Source organism: Rhipicephalus microplus, chromosome X (assembly GCF_043290135.1).
Source record: "Rhipicephalus microplus isolate Deutch F79 chromosome X, USDA_Rmic, whole genome shotgun sequence".
Lineage (NCBI taxonomy): Eukaryota > Metazoa > Arthropoda > Arachnida > Ixodida > Ixodidae > Rhipicephalus > Rhipicephalus microplus.
The window spans coordinates 397621735-397643311 of NC_134710.1; the positions used below are offsets into that span (position 1 = coordinate 397621735).

The 21577-nt window shown below is 44.6% G+C and overlaps 1 protein-coding gene and 1 long non-coding RNA gene across 6 annotated transcripts in view; one reads left to right on the forward strand and one right to left on the reverse strand.

Annotated features, from left to right (window-relative positions):
* The window catches only part of LOC119161000 (neurotrypsin), a 109889-nt gene that overhangs the window by 55621 nt on the left and 32691 nt on the right, over nucleotides 1-21577 (forward strand). For all 5 annotated transcript variants that reach the window (XM_075880174.1, XM_075880175.1, XM_075880176.1 and 2 more), the window contains exons 14-20: nucleotides 2702-2861; nucleotides 5759-5866; nucleotides 5946-6114; nucleotides 7577-7764; nucleotides 18635-18745; nucleotides 18832-18979; nucleotides 20837-21045. In XM_075880174.1, the coding sequence (XP_075736289.1) occupies nucleotides 2702-2861; nucleotides 5759-5866; nucleotides 5946-6114; nucleotides 7577-7764; nucleotides 18635-18745; nucleotides 18832-18979; nucleotides 20837-21045 (1093 nt within the window). The remainder of the gene's footprint in view (nucleotides 1-2701; nucleotides 2862-5758; nucleotides 5867-5945; nucleotides 6115-7576; nucleotides 7765-18634; nucleotides 18746-18831; nucleotides 18980-20836; nucleotides 21046-21577) is intronic.
* Nucleotides 11332-15009, reverse strand: LOC142776458 (uncharacterized). The gene is made up of 5 exons (XR_012887552.1): nucleotides 14658-15009; nucleotides 14255-14543; nucleotides 13835-14050; nucleotides 13214-13353; nucleotides 11332-13134 (listed from the first exon to the last, which is right to left on the reverse strand). It is a non-coding gene; the product is annotated as an uncharacterized LOC142776458 (long non-coding RNA).

Below are 21577 nucleotides of genomic sequence, written 5' to 3' on the forward strand. Positions count from 1 at the left end.
GAACCCTCGTATTGACATCATAAAAGCGCGATTCAAAGCGCCGTTATTGGTCGCACACCAGGCCAACAATAAAACAGGAGACGCGAAAGCGGTCGCGGGCTGTGCGCGAGAGGACTGGCGAAGCAAACCAATGCTGCACGTTAGAGGAATGCCTCCGCATGATGGCGCCACGGTATGTGCTCGCGCTCAATATAGGATCCATGCAGACGTAACTTCGCCGTGGTGGAAGGCGCCTTGGGCAAACAAGCACAGATTTGACGGGACGCTCAAAGCCACTCGTACAGGGCCCAATCACGGAATGATGCATTTTCCGATGCTAATGCTTCTCGTGCTTGTCCAGTGGTCAGGTCGACGGTTCATCCGCGTTATAAATGCGATAAATCAGCCGCGAATGACATGTTTACACTCATACAAAAGATCAGGCTAATAATTAAAGCATTTATTGTTTTCCTAATTGAAGCTGTTATTGCGCTACCATCTTTAGATGTTTTCGGGAAGTTATTATAGTGGTAATTTTTTTTACTTGTCTAGCATACGAACTACGTATCTATTTTGTTCCCGTTTTTGTCTGAGTAATGTATTTGACGTTGCGAAAGATTTTTTGTATTTGCTTTTTATCGATTCATTGTCTAACTTCCCTACCTCCTAGTCACTGTGTAAGTGTAATATACAAATGTATTATGTGCTCTATCATATGTAGCTAAATCGCACTAAGGGAGTGAGGTCTTTCTCAAGCCGCGCTTGTGCAGCTTTTTTTCCTCACCCACCTCACATTACCACTATGTTGCATATATGTGTGAATAAAAAAACAATAAATCAAATCAAAACCTGCGACTCTGGCACGGTAATCCCAGTTGGCTGCATGGACGCCGATGCTTTCAACAACATTAAATGAACTATATCTAAAAAAAGCAAGATTCGAAACTTCAGGAACGTAGATCGATTTTCGCGGATCTTCCTGGTGCATTTATTCGCCTCTGTACTGTGCATTTGCCTGTTATTGACAATCCAACGATCACTACCTCTTACACGACGCCGTCCACATGGCCTGCTTCGAGAAGTTTTATGAAACTATCTTCATCTTAGGATACCCCGTAAAATTTCTCGGTTTCCTTCTTTTGAGACATTTCCGCTTACTTTGCTATGGCTGTCTACTCGTTCAGGTGTTGTTGTTTTTTTTTGGTATAAGTCCCGCACTCTATAGCAAGAACGTGCGCGGCCTCGTACGCCCTCGTCACTTGACTTGAATACTGGCTAAACACCTGAGAAAGCGCACTAAGGGAAGGCGATGTGGTAACTGAACTAATTTTTTCTATTTGTGCATCAAAGTTTGTCATATTTAGTAATGAAGTGTGCTGATCTCAGTATTTGTTCAAAAGTTTTGTGGTGTGGGAGTGTTTTTATTTAAATCACCGTTGCTTGCACTAGTCGCAAAAAACTAGAGGAACATAGGGTCTGATTGGCTGGTTCTGCATAGCCTTTACCGCGTTATACGTGGTCTTGCTAATTTTTACGAACTGATACTGGTTTTGATGCAGTTTTTTGTGCGGGGCAATAGGAAACAACTCCTCTAAGCTGGACATCTTCGGTGATGCAGAGCTCAAACAAACATTTTCTAGAATATAATGAATAAACTTATTGGATATTGATCGATTATCGCGAAGGTATAGTCATTATAAGGCATTGTCCACGCACATTAGGCTAGGCTAAGCTCAAGCATTTTCTAGTATTTATAGTTTATTGTTCGGTTATAGTTTAGCTCATGCTTTACATTGATTGATAATCTCATGGTACTTATTGCTAGACTAAGCTTAAAAGGGCCCTGAAACACTTTTTTGAGTAACCATGGAATTAATTCACAGGAAAAGTGTATTACCTCACGAATGGAACGCCACAAAAATTTCAAGGATCCGCCCAGTATGAGTAGAGTTACAAAGATTTGTCACACGCTGCAATCACATTCTCTGTCATTTTGTCGTCCCGACAAAACCTCTGGAAGCTAAGCAGGGAGCGATGGCAGGGGCAAAAAAAAAAAATGTCACTAGCACCTCGTGAAAGCACTGGAAACCAAGCAGAGAGGGATGGCACGGGCAAGCTAAAATTGTCACTCGCACCTCGCGACTCTGCTTTTTTTTCTTTTTTTTTTCTTCGAATACGCGGCTTTTTGAGTGCGACCGCACGCGTGCGCGTTGGCAAGTGACGACCTCTCGTGGAGACCGCTGTAACAACCGAGCGCCCCACGTTCAAATCAGCCAACGGCTCTCTGGGCTTATTTTCCGTGATTTGTCGAGAGAAGAGAAAGCTATTTTTATCTGACTTTAATACTTTATTGTGAAATTCAGGCCGCGTGCTTCGCTATAAATGTTGGCTCGCGTTTAGTCGGGAGCTTCTACCGATCGGCAGCGTTTTCTGACCATGCTCAAAAAGTGTTGCAGGGCCCCTTTAACTACTATCAGTCATGCTCTGCTATGACTAACCGGGCTGGACTAATCTGGGCTTTGACCATCTAGGCTATGCAAACCCAGGACATTCATACAAACCATGCATTGGCCTACGGTGAGTTGAAAGGGCCTCGCTGTTAATATAAAAGCGACTTTGCGTAGTCTTGAATACCGGCCAATTCAAATCGAATTTTCTCTCACCACAAGTTCATCGAAGAGCTAGCGGCCTTTCAATATGTACTTTTTCTTTGTCCGTCCAGTGCGCGGCCAAGTGTGTCTACACAGCAGCGTTCACCTGCCGATCCTTTAGCTACATGTCGTCCGGCAGCCTTTGTATACTTAGTGACCGCAACGTGGCTCAAACGGGTTCGCTTGTTGGTGACCCTCGGTTTGACTATTACGAAAGCACGACTTACTCTGGTAAGTAGAATGCTGCAGACTTTTACGTGTTGGTTAGTTAGTCAGCTATTTGGTAGTTAGTTACAACATTGTCATTAAACAATAATAGTGCAAAAACACAAGTGAAAACTTCACAGTTCCATATTGACAAAGAAATACGATTGTCCGCGATGCAGTACTATGAAATGTCACTGTCTGCTGTGGTGTATGTATAAAAACAACTTCCAATGTATGTGACACTTGGGTAAGCTTCATACGTACGTAACATGAACGTTGATATTACTTCACGTTAGTAAAGCATAAAACTGAACCCTCACGATGGTCCGATTTTGATTCACATGATAACTCATCCCTATAGGATCACCCATTTCGAAGTACCGGCGTGTAAATATTGTCATCGACATCAACAGCCCTAACAAAGTGTGCAGCTACACGTAGTGCCTTACGCACCCGTAGTGCGTACGTCTGAGATTTCTATGTGATACAAAATAGCGTAGTGGGTACTTAGCAACTGCACTTGCCGTAGACATGCTATCCAGGCGAGTTTCAAACGGCCAGAGTTACGCGTACAAATGTTCATTTCCTCACGGCACGGTAGAGGTGCCCACTCAGAAGTGAATCTCAAGAGGTGAATGAGAAGACGGTGCGAACGGGGCCGGTTCACGCTTTTGCATCCTATTCTTAAATGCAAAGTTCAAGCGTCATCAATTTTTTTTAGGGGTGAAGCTCCTTGAGGCTGTTTCCCATGCCGCGATTACAGCGAAAAAAATCGTTCCCTTCTCTTCATTCGTTCTGTTCGCAACCACCGCTATTTGCGGTTTCGTTTAATATGAACTGCTAATGCGCCGTGATTTTTGCTCTGCGACTAGAGTGGCGAGTTCTTGCCACCGCTCTTTGTAGCAGACACGAATTAATATGATGATCTGTGCATTGTTTTTATGGACGGTAACGAAAGGCTCGCTTGTTTTGTCATATAAGAATACGCTCAGTCTAAATTCACTTTAAAATGCCTACTACAAAAACGAACACATCAACCCAATCTGAATGGCTTGGCCAGCCTGGCCCTATTTCAACGGGTCAACCTCCTTGGTTCCGAGCAAAAATTTCTGCCGCCGCTGCGATCACAGCGAAAATTTCCCACATGTTGGTAGCTCGCTGCAGACAACTGCGGTGGGAGCGAACTGCCCTTTTTTTTCGCTGCGTGCAAATTCGCAGCCTAAAAATCGCTACTTTTTGTGTCATGTGAAGCGACCGGGAGTGTGGGTCGTTCTTTCGTAGTATGTTGTAGTAGCAACTTCTCGTTAGGTGTAGGAATTGTTCACTAGATGGCATTGTTAGTATATGTCCTTGAAAGTAATTACACTAGATGTGAATTTCGTAGAGTTGATTAAATAGGATGGATGGTGCTGTTTTTGTACGAAATTCACAGCATATCCACGGAGTGATTGATGATGAAGAGACGGGGGCGAAGCATCCATCCATCCGTTCGATGCGTGCCCTAGTATTAGGAGCGAAGCTCCTTAAGGCGGCACCCGTTCATCCCTCGTAGTCGTAGTCGTAGTGTGTAACCAGTGTTACATTTGGCCTGCAAGGTGGTGCCGGTAGGAGATTTCTCCAGTGATTAGTTGAACAATCAAAAGTTTGCGGCGTGCGCGTTAACTAAAAGCCGAATGCTCCTGTCTCTCATTTCCCATTAGCAGCCATTGGCATGTACATTGAGCACTATCTGACAAGAAAGGGTTGCTACGTTATACTCGCTGGGTGTAACTTCCTTAGTTTTAAAAAGGTTGAGCCGCAGTGCCAAGGTTGATTGGTATGTGGGGTTTAACGTCCCAAAATCACCATATGATTATGAGAGACGCCGTAGTGGAGGACTCAGGAAATTTCGACCACCTGGGGTTCTTTAACGTGCACCCTAATCTGAGCACACGGGCCTACAACATTTCCGCCTCCATCGGAAATGCAGCCGCCGCAGCCGGGATTTGAGCCTGCGACCTGCGGGTCAGCAGCCGAGTACCTTAGCCACTAGACCACCGCGGCAGGGCCGCAGTGCCATGAATACAAGAAACAAGTATATACCATGAACTGGAGGTGGTTAAAGGTGAGAAGTAGATACGAAGCGCAAGCCGTAAGAAAGTAAAAGCCGAATTCTCCTGTCTCTCATTTCCCCTTAGCAGCCATTGGCATGTACATTGAGCACTGTCTGACAGGAAAAGATTGTTCCGTTACACTCGCTGGGCGTAACCTCCTTGGTTTTAGAAAGGTTCAGCGAGGGTTGGGCCGCAGTGCCATGAATACAGTGAACTAGTATATACCATGAACTCGGGGTGGTTAAAGGTGGGAAGTAGACCCGAAGCGCCAGCCGTAAGAAAGTGTGCGTGTGCCACCTCTAGTCTAGTCCTTGGAATGTCCGCTGGATGGCGGTGCTTCTATATGGGGAATATATGATTAAAAGATGCGAGATGGTGGTACTCGGAGCGTTGAATAGATGGATTAACGGACACACAGTAAAATGCATGGATGGTCGCATGAACAGATGCAGGGGCGGATGCATAGACGAACGCAGGGACGGGCGCACGAACAGACGCACGCACGGACGGGCGGATGGACGCACAGACGGTTACACAGACGGACGCATGGACGAACGGAAGAAAAAACGAATAGACGGACGAATGCTTCGCCCCACTCTCCATTATTCACTCCGTGGTTATGCTGCCATTTTTATAGCAGTGGACAGCCAGACAGACGGATGGACGGACAGATGGATGGGCGGATGGATGGACGGAAGGACGGAAGGGTGTTTCGCCCCACTCATCATCATTCATTCCGTGGATCTGCTGTGAATTTTTTTTCTTTATTTGCTTTACGGCTAAACATTACTGCGTTGCTTACCGGTATTATCTCCCGTCACTGCGTAGACAACTGCACCGGCATGTACCGCTGTCGCAACGGCAAATGCATCGAGAGACAACTTGTGTGTGACATAGCCAATGACTGTGGCGATAGGTCGGACGAAACCAACTGCCGTGAGTTGCCAGGAGTCACGTTTGTCATCATGGAGGTCATGTTATCCACACGCGATAACTAGAGCGGTTTCGTTTACAGTGACCCGGATGAGCTTCGAGGTGCGCCTTCGTGGTGGATCCCAAACCTTGCTACCACTAGCTGAAGGCCGCGTGGAGGTCAAGGTTCATGATCAGTGGGGTCTCGTCTGCGACGACAACTGGGACACTGAAGCGGCCAACGTTGTGTGCAGAGAGCTCGGCTTCCCTTTGTGAGTATAGCAGGTCGTGCGCATGCGCGGCAAAGACGACAGATTGCACTCGGACTAAGAAAACACCTTACTCCATGGCCAGCCTAGTCAACGTACGACTTACGTGCGAAGCTCTACGACTTGAGAAGTATGTTACAATACAAGCACAACTGACACTGCACCGCTGATGCAAGGGTGCAAGAGAAATATTTACATCATTTTCCAGTCACACCACCCATACCAATACTGTGCGGAGTCACGGATCTCAACAACCTAGGAATTTAGGTTCAGTAAAACCATGACATTCTTTGTCCTCTATGTGTGTACTGTGCAACTCAAAATAATCTAATAGAACTATATATCATACCTATACAGAGCTAAATAAACTATTTGCCACCAAAATACTTCGAAACAGCAATATCTATAGAGCTTCATACGTGTGTACGAGGTTAGTGTTATAGGCCTGCGTCTCCTAAACCAGTGCACAGGGGGCTGCACCATCTCGTTTGTTTCAGCAGAGCAACAATGGCACTTGAAGTGCACAGTTTGTATAGAAAGGTGTAGCAAAAGTGCAACATTCGCTCACAAATTTTTTGTACCCTCTTTGTTGATGGTACCAGTTTCGTTTCTTTCGTACGTAGGTGTGAAGCAGTAGCGCAGCTCCCGACGTCACGAATGGACTCATACTCAGTTATAACAACACTTAAGCGCACGTGTGGAGTCTGTGAAACGCAGGGTGTGTTCAGACCCAAAAACTAACCTGTATGTGGTGCGCAACCTCTCAAACTTACGTGGATATAGCAAATTAATTAGACAGAACATGTGACCTGTCTCGCGTAGGCATGCATCTCAGCATTCGTGTTTTCTGAAGACTTGTGCCCACATCACAGAACTTGACCTCCACAATTTCTGAACCTGCCGAGCATAGCAATCAACAATTTTATAGTTGGGCAGGTGAATGTAGCGTACCGTCACAACGGAAAAAGTTTCGCGCAAATCATCGGTGGTAGGAGTGGCGAAATTGCGACACGGGGTGCTGTTTTCACCGAGCACGCAGAGAGGGAGATTACCAAACAGATTTCCACTTTACAAAACAGGGGTTGCCAGTGAAAAGCAGCCCAACAAACAATATTTGTTGGGCTACTGCGAAAATATACGGGTTCCCACATCCCTAGCGGTAAGGATAAAAAAAATCATGCACAATGGTAGTCTGTCTATAAGGAAAGCACAAGCATTTATTAAAAATGTGAGCTTTTGTATGGGCCAACAGAAAGGTGGGCTGCGTTCGGCCGGCCCTTCGCTTAAAATGGTATGTACGAACTACTACTTCAAACTCTCGCTGCCGGTGTGCTGGCGAACAACAGCACCATGGGTCACAATTTTGCCGCTTGGACCGCCGGTCACTTGTGCTAATATTTTTTGTTGCGGCTGCATACCAAGCTTGTCGGGCAGTGGTGTAGGATCGTTTCTTCTTCGTATGCAGGGGCGCCATCGAGGCAACCAAAGAGTCACAGCACGGACTACCAGCTGAAGACGGAATCACTGAAATATTCATGGATGACGTTTTGTGCGTCGGCAACGAGACATCGCTGGCTCACTGCTCCTTCCCCGGGTGGAAAAAGCACAACTGTTTTGTTAACGAGACGGCGGGTGTGCGATGCAGAACCAAAGGTATTGCCCGCTTGTCTGAACAGCCATTCCATTGTGTTGAAAATTGTCGTTCATTCGTACTCATTTCCACAATTTACATAGAAATGCACAAGGCTGTTAATTAAAAGGAAACCACAGACTGAGGTGCTCATCGCTGCCCCTCCTAGCCACCGCTTTTATTGCCTTCTGCAGTGAACTAGAAATACTCTAGTGGCGTGACCAGCCGGGCTCTCGCGCCAACCATTCATGCGGATGCCGCGAGTTTGCGCCACCACTAACTTTCCTAGGAGCGTTTTTGCCTAGTACCCGTTTCTAGTGGCTGCGATACTAGCCGTTGCGGTCTCCTGTAGAGCATTAACAGTCCTCGTCTGCAATGCTTACAGAATGGTCAGGACAAATGATTTCATTTTTTTTTCTGATTCGCTTTAACTTCGCTTATGATGTCCAGCATGCTATGAGCATGCAGCCTAAGCAAACTGAAACATGTTGTGAAGGCTTTTTCTAAATCATGAACGAACCTAAAGGGACACTAAATTCAAATAACAATTTACTTCAGAGTGAAAGCTCAGTGTATAACATCTGAAACGACAATATCATCAACAACAGTGCCCTACTTACCGAGAAATTAAGGTAAGTGCACAAGAACAGAAGCGCCGCAGTAGGACAGTTTCAAAATGATCCTGATGACATCAGATGGACCCCATACAATTAATCCCTAGTAATCGATCTAACTGCACTAAATAAAGAACCTTCCATGCATGAAGAGACGCAATAAAATGCCGCTTGTTTGTTTCTGTTTGACTCGTGAAAAAAGAAGAACCGCCGGACGTTACTATGGCGAATGGCGCGAGCGGTTCAAACATTCTACTTTTGAGTGGTTACACAGGACAGGTGATGCCATCTAGCGGGGCGCAGTTGAAACAAAATCATCTGCAACCTGGGATCCAATGGTGGGAAATTGATCAATGGCCGTTCTTGCTGCTGTGGCTCCCGCTACCTTCAGTCTGCTGCTACTAGCACAGTAAAGCCGGGCAACGTTGTGCACGGCAACAGTGACGTGAGAGGGTCCAGTTGGTCCGCTTCATGAGGCTTGTAATTTGAAGTGCGCTAACCCAATGTGGAGCACTAAAACCTGATTTTATTTCAAAATAGGCCCTTCCTTGACACGAAAGTAGCACTACGAGGTTTCTGGGCCACCATTTCAACAATCAACGTCGACTCAATAGTTCGCTTGAGTGTCCCTTTAAAGGGCCAGTCAACGGGCTCCGCTTTTTTTTGCACCCCCTCCCCCCGAAAAAAATCGGCATTGGGCCTTTTTCAGGAGACTGGCTTACGTTGTCACAGTGGCGGTGACGTCACGCGCGCCATAATTTTGGGGGGGGGGGGATCATTGGCTGGCACAATTTGCAAATTATTACAAAAAATGTCTGGCCCCGAGATTTTGTACTGACAAATTCGGAAACCACAGAGCCCTAGTTTACATTTCGGTGATCTCCACTCGAGGTAGTATTCGGGACCTGAAAAATCCTCATTCGTAGAATAGATGGTGACGATGATGTTTTTTGAGTATTACAGCGCCGCGCAGGGGCTCCATTTCGAAAAACCATTCCCGCTTTCTTTTGCTACGCCCGACCGATTCTCCTTTCACAGGCAGTGACACAAAGCTCTCAATCGGTGACTTGACGTAGCACGCAGCTTGCCGATTGGTCTGTACCAGTCACAACGACAGGCTACGTCTTCTCCTCCTTGTGAGAGAGAAGGGTGGTGCCGCCACTGAAAAACTTCAAACCAGCTAATACCACTGTTCTAAGCCCTGTAACTCCCTTAATATAGCATGTACTCACGAAATTCTTGTAGCAGCATGTTCACAATACCAAAGTGCACAAATGTCTTTTTATAACAGGTTTAGGACCTTGCAGTTATTTACTGTCCCTTTAAAACAACAAGCTGGACATATGCAGCTGGCCAACATTCTTTTTCATGCGTGTCATCTGTACAAGGTTTTCGAGACTTCCAGCACACTCTCTTTGCATTAGAAGTAGTTTCATGCAGTATTCGCACCAAGACTACATTCAATATGCATTTCCACGCTAGACAACCTGCTGAACTAAATGAAAGCCGATTATCACTGGCAGGTATGACACACAATGGATGGTGAGGCGCACTCTTTGGGAGTAAGCTCTGTGCAGCAGCCACATAGTATTTGTTGAAAAACTATTCCAGTAAATGGTCTTTACCAGATGGAACATCTTCATACGTATATTGAATCAAAGAAAGCACACTTGACACTCACAGCCCAGCAGCTGTTGCCTTGCTCAGTAATCCTTTGTGTGCCTTCGTGGGTGAAAAAGATTCGAATTTTATGCTTTCTAATCTCTGTAGTCAAAAATATCGGATATAAAATGCCAACTGATTCGAAAACACACCAGAATTTTGAAGGAATTTCAAGTGTGCGAATATCTTGATATGAGAGTCGCGCTGGACATTCCAAACTAACACGTTGAGTGACTTCCGCGTTCCCGTCGCTCGCTAGCGCCTAAGAAAACACGCAGTAGTGCCACTAGAAACATTATCGGTGGTCCGTGGTGTTTCAGACTACCAAGAGAGGTGGCGTAGCGTGGCAGTTGTGCCACTACAGTATTATAGTTCACTACCGAGCCGCGACAAAATAAAGAAAAAAAGCTCACTTCCACAAGCATCAGGACTTATCTCGGGAGAAACATGGATTTCAGCACGCTTATTTTGATGCAGTAACAATTTTCTAGCGACAGTCAAGTGCTCTACCATGCTAATTCCAGGGCCGTTGCACAACACAAACAGTTTCACGAAAACCAACCAAGTTGCTCGAGTTTTCCAATAGTGCTTCTATTTGCGCATTACGTTTTTTCGAAACTCTGCATCCTGGTGATTTTTTTGGCTGGCTATTAGTGGCCCTTGCCGTAATAAAGCATCATCGTAATCACGACTATTTATCGTAAATATAATCATGGTCCCTCAATACTTTTTACTCGTCATGAAACTCCCGCGAAAGTTTCATATAGTGACAAAAGTGGCCACCACAGGCGCCACCGTATACAGGAGGGCATTGATCTACCGCGCTTGGTAGGGCAGGTGCGCGTTCGCAGAAGCGTTTGCCATCAAATACACTTCTTCAGATATTTTCGTTATCCGTGTTCTCGCTAACAAACCGTAGCAGTGATTAGTATTGTCAATATTGTACATGATGAGGTTTGTCAAATTGCCCAAGTCATTGATTGCTGGCAATGTTTTGACCGAGAGTATCTGTCAAGTGACGGATGTGTTCGTGACATTTTTTTACATTTCACGATTTCTGTAAAGTCACTTTCGGGCTTAAACCGAACACTTTCTTTTCTTTGTCCACTTAGATATCTCTTTCAATTTTTTTTCAGCTTTTTATGTGCGAAATATTTATGCCTAACGGAGATAAATTTGTGTGCCACTTATCTAGCAGGGGGTAGCATTTTGAACTTTGCAACAACGCTGCGCCTTGCAAGGAAATGTGGGTGAAATTCTCGGCATCTTTTTTTGCTGCAATTACTGGCAATTGTCAAGAATTCCAAACTGCCATGAGCACAATTACATAGAGTTTATTTAAATCTGCGTGGATGAAACTGTGGATGAAAAGTTGGGGGATAGAGTGAATGACACAAAAAAGATCACTGAAAAAAAATGTCAGCCCCTGGTTTTCTCCCTCCTCTGGCCGGACAGGATGGGCGACCACCAGCACGAAACAGTTTGTTTTGTTCGCGCGTAAAAACGTGCAGACGGCACTTAATAAAGAAGTGCAGAACTTCTGCTGTGGTGCTCACAAATTGTGTTCCACAGCCAACACTGGCCGAGGAAGTGCGGTCGTCCAGCAAGATGTTTTCCACAATGTTCACGTAGACATTGGCACAGGCTATATTGTCTATGGTGCGCATTTCAACATGTTCCTCCACAATTTGCAAGAGGCACAATAGTTGCTCCGATGGCACTTGCAAAAATTCTCTCGTCCTAATTGCAGTCAATGCAGTTGGCTCTTGGAAGTTGCTTCTAAGTGTTTGGAGGCAGTCCTTGCCGCTTATTTTAGCAAACTTCTTTGCAGCTTAGCCGTTAATGTAATCCAAAATGCAGTTCCTCGTTTACTCCGGGTGAATCATATCTTGTATGCATTCAGCAGGCTCCAGCAGTATATCATCAAAAAGAACCACCAAGGTATCAATCTGAGACGTAAATATTTTTTCATACCACAATGGCAAGAGTGAGAAATTTGAAAAGTGAAAAAGCAGAATAGAAGCTCGTTGTATATCATACGACCAGACGTGCATGTCATTAGCATCAAAGGGCTAGAAAACATTCAGCACATTTCCATACGATGAAGAGACACCCTACGAGCAGCGTTGGTGTACTATTAAATTGTTTACCTGATTAACAGTAGGTTCTTTATGTTGAAAGAGATCCTGCATTTTTAAAAAGAGACGTGGACCATCCCCTTCAACTGAGGCTCGCTGTGGCGGACAGATCAAGTTGTTCACCGAGAGCAACCGGTAAATGAACAAAAATTGCTGAACCGTTGGCTGTCCCCCTGCTTCAGCAACATGCCTTGCTATGCCAAAGAACCTCTGAAAGAGAGAAAAGTGCAAAGAAAATGTCTTCAACTAGCGAAAACATTTAAATTTACCTCGAGGTGGTCTTGTCCAAAGTTTCCAACAAAAACATAGCGAAAGCCACATTTCAGCAGCTTTTCGACAAGCGTCACTGTGCTGTGCAAAGTCATTCTCAGAGCATTGCATGTTGGCTTGCTCAAAAAGAGGAGTTGCTTTTGCTTTGGTAAAGTCTAGTTGTAAGTGTGCCACCTGTCAAGCCACTCGATGTTCTCCTTCAGTGTCTGAAGAACAATCTGATTTAATTGGAACTTCAAAGGAAGCGACCATAGCTTTGAAATAGGGCTTACAGCAATGTGTTCTGCTTCATTATACTGCACATCTTGTGGCCTTTTGGAATTTAAGCAGTCGAATAGAATATTCGTTCGTCTCGCAAAATCCGAGGTTGCTTTGGAACCACGAAGTTTCACACATTCTTCTCTACTGCAATAGAAGTCTATTGCTGAAGCGGTGCTTTCACTGAAGAGCTGAAAGATTTTAGAGAAGTTATATGGCAGAGTGCTGTATTTTCATGAAGGAACAGCACTTTTTGATACATACTAATAATTAATTACACATGCTAGAGCAGACTTGCCTGGACAGCAAGTTTCACACTCAGTTTTTGGAAAGCGTTGGGGCTGGTGTGTGCTTTCGTAAGCTTTGGCACAGCCCGTAGTCCAGCTTGCTGCTCCTCGTAGTCTAGCAGAGCTTCAAAGTGGAAATGCTGTACTTCTTTGTCACCAGGCAACTGTTACATTAAGAAAAAGCCTGTGAGACAAAACAGCCAGAGCACTGTGATGATTTATCTTAAACTGTGTTTTACCCACCAGGAATTTCCCAGCCTTCAGAAGGTTATTCCTGATGCACTTGAAGATGTGAGGTGGGTCAAATATGACCTGAATGACTTCGGAGGAGTCACATGGATGCTCAAATTATGTTGATACTCTGGCGATATCGCCGCTGACACCTAAAAGGAAGACATTTCTATTATTAGGATCACGTACTAGATACCATGAGGATAAATAATGTCCATAAATATTTACTCAAAGAGTTCAATGCTGATCGGTTCGAAGTAGAGTTATCGCAAGTGACTGCATCCACAACGACACCGGCATTCGACAGGAGTACAATGCAATGCACGAGCAGTTTAGCAATAGCGTAGCCTGGTACAGCCCCTGACGTGCAAAACGCTCCGACAGTCTGCGACCAGCCACCGAGGAATGGTCGGAAAAGGAACACTAACACACGGTCACCATCTTTCACTTGGTCAGTAGGCTTCGTGTTCTTTGCTAAGTCGACCTTTCCAAACAGTGTAATATCCGATTCCCTTACATGAAGGCTCCTTCTCACGCTCATCTCGTCAAACATCAGGACCCCTAAAAAAATATAAATACAGCTGTTTACCTAAAGTCCAGAAAAATCAAATGCAAAAAAATAAAAATTGATACCTCGGCGTTCTCTCTCTGGAATATTTCCCACTTTGTCTTTGAGGATGGCAAATAAATTTTCATCAAATCCAAAGTCGGTCTTCAGATTTTTTAGGTAGGAGTAGAGTGTGTGAGGGTGTGGTAGAGGCAGAAAATTATTCTCGTGAAGAAATCTATAAACTGCTGTTCATTTTGACTTTCAGCAGTAAACAGTCGTAAAGCCATTCTTTTTTATACCTGCAATAAGTAAAATGCAGATTTTTGTGTTCACGATTCAGCGACAGCACCAGCAAACAGCACTATCAAAGTAAAACAAAATATCGAATTTTGGTCCACGGCATCACTTTTCAGTTTCTATCATTATCCAGAAAGAAAACGCGCACACTCCGAAAACCGCACTTCACATTAAACTTCAAACACACTTCACAAACGGGATCTTACCGTGCTGCTTTCGTAAACTTCATATTTGCCTTCATGATGCACTGGTCTATAATGAGCTTCTCGCGGTCTGACAGCTTGTGAATAACTCCGTACATTCCACCTTTTTTTTTTTTCGCGTGCGCCTCCGCTTTTGCGAGTTTCCGCTGGCATGATTGAAGCTGTTGCTTCCCGCTGCGAAGTTGCGCCTTCACTCTCTGCAGCTCCGATGCTGAACAAACTGGGACCTCTGTTTGACAGTCTGCATCAGCGAAGCCTGGGCGATTCTCAGTTCTTACAACATCTGCAAAGACTGACAAAGAGCAAATTTCATAAGGGAAGGAGCCAATTTTGTTAGCGTATAGTGAGCGAAATTTGTTAGCGTAGTGAGCGGTTAGGATACTTGCAAGCTTTGTGCCAGACTTACCGTCGATTTCTTCGTCGGCTGCAGTGGAGACGTCCACATTCGCAACTTTCGCATCACAGTCTGGAGAAAGCTCTCGCGGCCTTTTTACAGGTAAGCGCTTTGTTAGTCCACGCGAACGCTGTTTTGGTTTGGAGAGGTAAGCAGGCAAACCTGCGAAAATTCGTGGCGCGGCGCCTTCCACCAGTCTTGGCCGATCTCGAGGCAGTGAAACGATGTTCCCATTCACTGTACACACGTCCGCACGTACGATGTCACTTGCATCGAAACGTTTTTCGCACACGCGAACATACTTCGGGTCGAACGAAAATCCGACAGTCTCCTGTCGCGGGATTGCACGTTTCCACCTGTCGCATTGTTCTGCGTCGGCTGGTAAACAGAACAGGGAGACTTTTTCGACGTTGCCCTTGTATCCCTAGCGACAGCCCGGCACACAGCAGGTGTTGGGCATAGCGGTCACGACAAGGTGACCGCGAAAAGAGAAAAAAAAGGTACAAACAACACCACTCCGCGCTCACACTCGGCTAATGGCGTCCAGCAGCAGGTGGCTTCCTCGTCCCTCTTGTAGCTACGCCAGCGCCGCGACGCGGAAAGTGCGGGCGGTATGCGAAGCTCTTCCTTTGAGTTACGCGGGAGTTTCATGACCAGTAAAAGTATTGAGGGACCATGATATAACTGAGATATATAAGCAGCCACGTGTCGCTAGCAAATTGTCAAGTTATAAGACGAAGTCTGCACACACTTCTAAAGAAAAATGTGGAAGCACCATAACCCGAAAAGCCCCCTTCTACAGATGCTTCCAAAGATAAGCCTTCGACAACACTATGGGTATTCCACGTGAGATCGAACATGCATGTGGGGCAGATACTTTTGTTTTGCCTGGGTTTTTATATGTTACGTGGGCACAATGAAAATGCACCTAATCAATTTTTTTTATTTTAAAAAGCGTTCCCAATGCACATAGAAAAATTTTATTTGAAGGCAAATACACGGGCCTTCACTTTTTGCTCAACGCAATGATTTTATAATTCAAGGCCGACTCCACCACAAAGTATAAACTATGTGTTGACGTCTTTTTCTTCTGCGTTTAGATGTCTATTACATTGGTTTACATGCAAGCTTTTTTTATGCAGTCCTCAGATGGAGAAAAATGCAGAAAATTGGAAACATGGCTCAAGTAAAAAAAACAGTTTGCTATGTTGCGATGCTTTAATGTGTTTTTCTATGCTACGTTTGTGTGGTCCACTGAAAACACGCTCAGGCGCGTTTTAATGGAACACAGGAAACTGAAATTATTGTAGAAAAAGGCCTTTTCAATATTTCAGCAAAATATTTTCTCCTACAAGCAACGCAGAAGAATAAAAACAAAAAGAAGCAATATTTTCGAAAGCTCATTTTCAAAAAATAGGATTGAAAAAATTGCAGTCTCCATTCCCACGAAAATTTTTATCGAAGTTTACCTTTGTCGGTCTAGACCCAACTTCTTTTCAATGTGTCCTCATTTGCTTTGTTCACCAGATATAACGGCCCAAAATGGCCTTTTCTGCGCCCGTTCACTTCAATACATATATGCTTGTTTCCAGCTTGCATTGTGCGTAAATGGGCAGTTTTAGTTATTTTGTGGCAGCAAAACTGCCCTCTGGTGGCTTTTCGTTAACGAAAATCAATGATGACAATTTATTTGTGTCTAGAGGGAGTTTTCCCCTTCGGCTATGCGCTACGCGTGTCGGAGAGGTCCAGTATTGTTTTGAGCCGTATGCAGCACATCGTTGATGTTTGTTCTTATAGCCGATAAGCTGGTCAATCAACAGAGATTGATAAAGTAGATTTTTTTAAATACAAACTTTAGCAAACATATTCCAAACCAAGATGGCACTCCTTCAGGAGTTTCAGATCAATTTAACTATGCTAACTATCCTGTTTAATTTTTTTTTCTTTCAGCCTGTGTTGACGTCTACTAAACGTTTAAAAATAGTTGAAGCGAACTAGTTTAGCACCCTTTATATTACCGATATATGAAAAGACTGGAAGTTCTTTTTTGTTCGTTTGGTTTTCACGTGGTTACATTTTAATTATTATTTTATAGTGTCCTGTTCTGCAAAAATAAAAGTGCTCAGACAATAAAAAAATTGTATGAACCACGGCATTGCTCACTTTCATGTACAACAATAGGCATCGAATGAAAAGCTTCCCTTTTAGTCTTCTATCGGCCACTCGATAACGCTTGCAACGTTGGCGCTGCATAAAAAACGTTTGAAAAATCGAAAATGCCTTTTGATAGCATGCCTTGTCTTGTAGAAAAACGGCATACTTCCACCAAATGATAGAATTTTGAGCTCCTATTCAAAAAATTTTTTTTAATTAGGTTCATAACTTTTTTAATATATGAAAATTTTACGTCCGAAAGCACGAAATAGTTATGAAAGATGCCGTAAAGGAGAGCTCCGGAAATTTCGACCATTTGGTGTTCTTTAACGTACACTGCCATCGCACAGTACACGGGCCACTACCATATCGCCTCTATTTAAATGTGACCGTCAAGGTCAGGATGGAACCTTGGCTGCTGACCTTCGCGTCAGCAGCCGTGCACCGTAACTGCTACCGCCCCGGCGGACTTTCGAAGATGTTGATGACCACGTACGAAAGATAGTTCCAACAAAATGTTCGAGGGCATTACTTCTATTATGCTTCCTAAAAGAAGTAATCATGGTAAACTTCGTTATGTTTCAAGTTTCATGAGCAGGGAACTTGATGCGGTAAACGTTGGCCTCAAGCTCAAGCACACGGCTGAGCTTGCTGCACAAATGAATATTATATAATTTCTTAAAATTATGACAACTGTGCTAAATAATATGATTTCTCTTTTAAGTACTGTGCACCCGAAAGTATGCAAGGAGCGCTGTATAAACCTTGCAACCCCAGCGACAATACAAAATTACCAGTGTGACTATTTAGGCTTGATGTCCAGTCATGGCCAGCGAACGCTCAAAACACAGTGTAGCTGTAAGAGGAGACATAACATAGCCATCTGTGGTATAGTATAGCCAAGAGTTGGAGGAGAAGTGAGTAGGGGGAGAAGTGTTGTGAAGATGAGAAGAACTGAAAGAAAGCTGAGAGGGCAAAGGATAGCATAGCCACGTTACACCAAGGAGTTGGAAAGACAAGTGAGCGTGAAGAGGTGTTATGTGATGAGAGAAAGGATTAGGATACAGGGTAGAACAGAACGTTGTATGGTATAGGAAAAGGCATAGAATAGTACCGTAGAGCGAACAGCACCATGTCATAGTATATTATAGTATAATATAGTATCGTATAGCATATGAAGTATGCCCCGCCGCGGTGGTCTAGTGGCTAAGGTACTCGGCTGCTGACCCGCAGGGCGCGGGTTCGAATCCCGGCTGCGGTGGCTGCATTTCCGATGGAGGCGGAAATGTTGTAGGCCCGTGTGCTCAGATTTGGGTGCACGTTAAAGAACCCCAGGTGGTCGAAATTTCCGGAGCCCTCCACTACGGCGTCTCTCATAATCATATAGTGGTTTTGGGACGTTAAACCCCACATATCAATCAGCATATGAAGTATAGTGCAGTATACCAAGTGTGGTAGAGGGAATTTATAATGAGGACGACGGAAATGAGGGGAAATTGTAAAGTATAGCATAGCCTTGCGTAACAAAATGGTGGCAAGGGAAATTTAAGGTAAGTGAATGAGATGTGAACACCCGATCCGTCATAGCATAGCTTTGTATGATGCGAGGGAGGGGAAGATAAGTAAGGTCGAAAATCTGATATTTAAGGGCATAGAGCACAGAGTAAAGCGCAGCAGAACACATACTCCTGTTTAATATAGTATAGCAAACAGTGGGAAAGAGAAGGGATGCCAGGAATAGGAAAAATATGAAAGGATGTCCACCAAGACGGGTGCTTCCTCAGTCTTCGCGCCACAAGTTCGTAGCTGCCACAATTTCTTCTGCCCCATTGCAGCGTGCGGACAGTCTGAGCTGGAATGTTCCGGAGCCTGCATCCCGTACTACCTTGTTTGCAACGAGCAAAGAGACTGCGCCGACGGTGCAGACGAAGAGTTCGAGTGCGAAAGTAAGCCCAGCCAATGGTGCACACTGTATGAGAGCCACGCAAATCCCGCTGTGAGTGTTAAGCATATTGTTCTTCTCTCCCCCGAGGTAAGCTGGCCATCCGGCTCATGGGAGGACCACACCCGCTCTCGGGAAGACTGGAACTGCGCAGACACGGCATATGGGGCACAGTCTGCGCCGACGGCTTCGGACCAGTGGAGGCTCGCGTGGCGTGTGCCATGTTGGGCATAGCTAAGTATGCGGTTCCTATTATCCTACGACATAGTGTATACATACGTACTTGGCAAACTGATCAGAGTGCTGTAACTTTAAAGGCCGTCAGCAGCATCTTTAATTGGCTGGTCGGTTGTGCTTGAATATAACTGAATGCAGAGCCAAAAGACTTCAGGGTAAGGTAAATAAAACAGTATATTCGTTCTTGTGCTTTTTTTCGACAAAGAGCGCGTTGGTGATGCTTCCTCTAATTAAATTCTCTTTGGAGTCAACGCTTGTCCTCTTGTGGTTGTTTTGTTGTTCGCGTCATTGTCTTTTCACTCTACCTGAAGTTGCGTTCAACTTCGCAGTTTGACTAGCTGGGCTTACTGGTACATGTGGAATTAAGACGAGAACAGACAGTGCTGGACACCGGACCGTGAAAGAACGAAAAATGAACGCCTTCGTCTTATTCTGTCGTTAGTCTGCGTCACCGTTAAAAGAGCCAGTGAAAGAATGACAGACAGAGACGAAGGCCTTCGTTTGTCGTTTTTTTTCATCATCCCATGTCCAGCGCCGTTTGTTCTCGTTTAATTCAGCTTGAGATGCTTGCTTCCAATAAAATCAGTGCACAATGCAAAAAATGAAGGAGCTTAAATTGAGGCGGAGCCTTTTCCTACAGCAACTTTATTATGCTCTCGAGTTGACTTGAGAGAAGAAGCTCTGTCTGCCGATTTGTCACTTTTATACTTTTTTATTTTGGATGATGAACGTGTATAAATGATTGAAATTCAGTGCCGTCTTCACGCAATTTTCGTAGTCATTATGAGGAAAATGTAACGAAAATTGTAAGAAAATGCAAGTATTATAGCCGACTGTGACTGTGAGCAAGTCTTTCGCGTGGTTGCCGAAACATTCTTGTAAATGCCTTCATGAAACACCTTGGGCAACCCATAGTGATGCATCGATCACTTCTAGACACAAAACAACCACCTGTCAGTTAGAGGTCGATGCTGGCGAAGTAGGCCTGATATTCACAACAAAGAGGAGTTCAAAATTCTAGTAATGCTTAAACAAAATTTTTAAAACATGGTGAAGCTTCCTCCAAGTTTATCAAGTCTTGAGCAGCGAAGCTGGACAATCCTGAAGTTTAACCTTGTTTCTTTTAATTCATTCTTATGCTTTAACTTAGCGATGCTAGGTTGTTTCCTGGTTGCATCGCAGCGCAGAGAAGTTCCAGCCAAATCAGTCAGTCAATGACCCCACACGTAACCCCAAGCTACAGAGACAAGAACTTGTGCTGAAACCAAGCGTTCGCACCTCCCATAGATATATACGAGCACGTAGTCCTTCGCGTAAGGCTCTTTTCGCTTAGGGGTCGTCTCGCAGCCGCCATTGCCTCTCTTGTCTTCCAGTATTCTCCTGTTGTGCTGCTGAAGCACTCTATGCATATGCTTCAGTGAAGCTGAAACGTGCAGCTATGGTGTTTATTACTGTGTTATCTGCGCATATTTATTAAAGGTATTCTCTGAATTACTACTTACGTCTTTCTAGATATGTTCACTGATGTTTTCCACCCGGCGGAGAAAAGTGAGCGGAGAAAAGTGAGCTTTATCCAATTCTTCGGTTCGTCCCTTTTCTAGGGTGATAGCTTATTGTACATAAATGTACACACCCAAGTTTTCGCGGCTTGCCTAAACAGCCTTCCTGGTAAAAGTAAAAGTACTAGAGGCATGGGCACAGAAGAGATTGAAGGCACACGAGCACTGACGCCTCATAAGCCTCCTCTGTAAGTTCGTATCGCGCACACTTGTTTCTGTCACCTCTTATCGACATGTCCAAATATTCATATTAGTGAGCTTACCCAAGGCTGCTCATCCTTCCCTCCACACTGGTGTAGTGCCAGCGTCACCGTGCTCGGAGGCCTCCCCTATGGTCCTGGCAAAGGTCCTACTTGGCTGGAAGATGTGCACTGTTTGGGCACGGAGAGTTCTCTGGAAGAGTGTCGCAGCATTCCTTGGGGATACAGCGACTGCAGTCACAATAAGGACGTGGCGATCACGTGCAGCTCGTACCACGAGCATCCCGAGCCACCGAGTATTACCTCATGTACGTCTGCCTTTGATTGAAGTATGATAATCACAACCACTTTGTATAAAGCAATCTATTAAGACACGTGAATTTGTGAAATGGAACGCCGTGGATGATTAGGAGACTCAGTGAACACGCTAATGCTTAGAACGACTAAGATTGAAAGCTGGGCGACTTAATTACAGATCTTGATGCCGTATGGCTGAAGTGGCATACTTTGACAGAGACTAAAGGGGCAAGAAAAATAAGACAATTGTTGAATCCACTATTACTTTCATTTCAGGAAAAATACGTAATATTTGCATCTGCGTAGAGCAGACGATACAGATAGGCACTAGCAAGTAAAATGCACTCTCACCACAGAACATACACTGCACGCACTCATCAGTAAATAAATGCATGCGTAGGCTTCACACTTTAAAAATAAACAGAACGAAAGTAACAGCAAAATAAGATGTATTACTGGTAATGTACAAAGGCTGAAGCCGGGAACGGAAATAGTAAACCTGATTAAGTGCGTGACAGTTGCAATCGCTACAATAGACTTCCT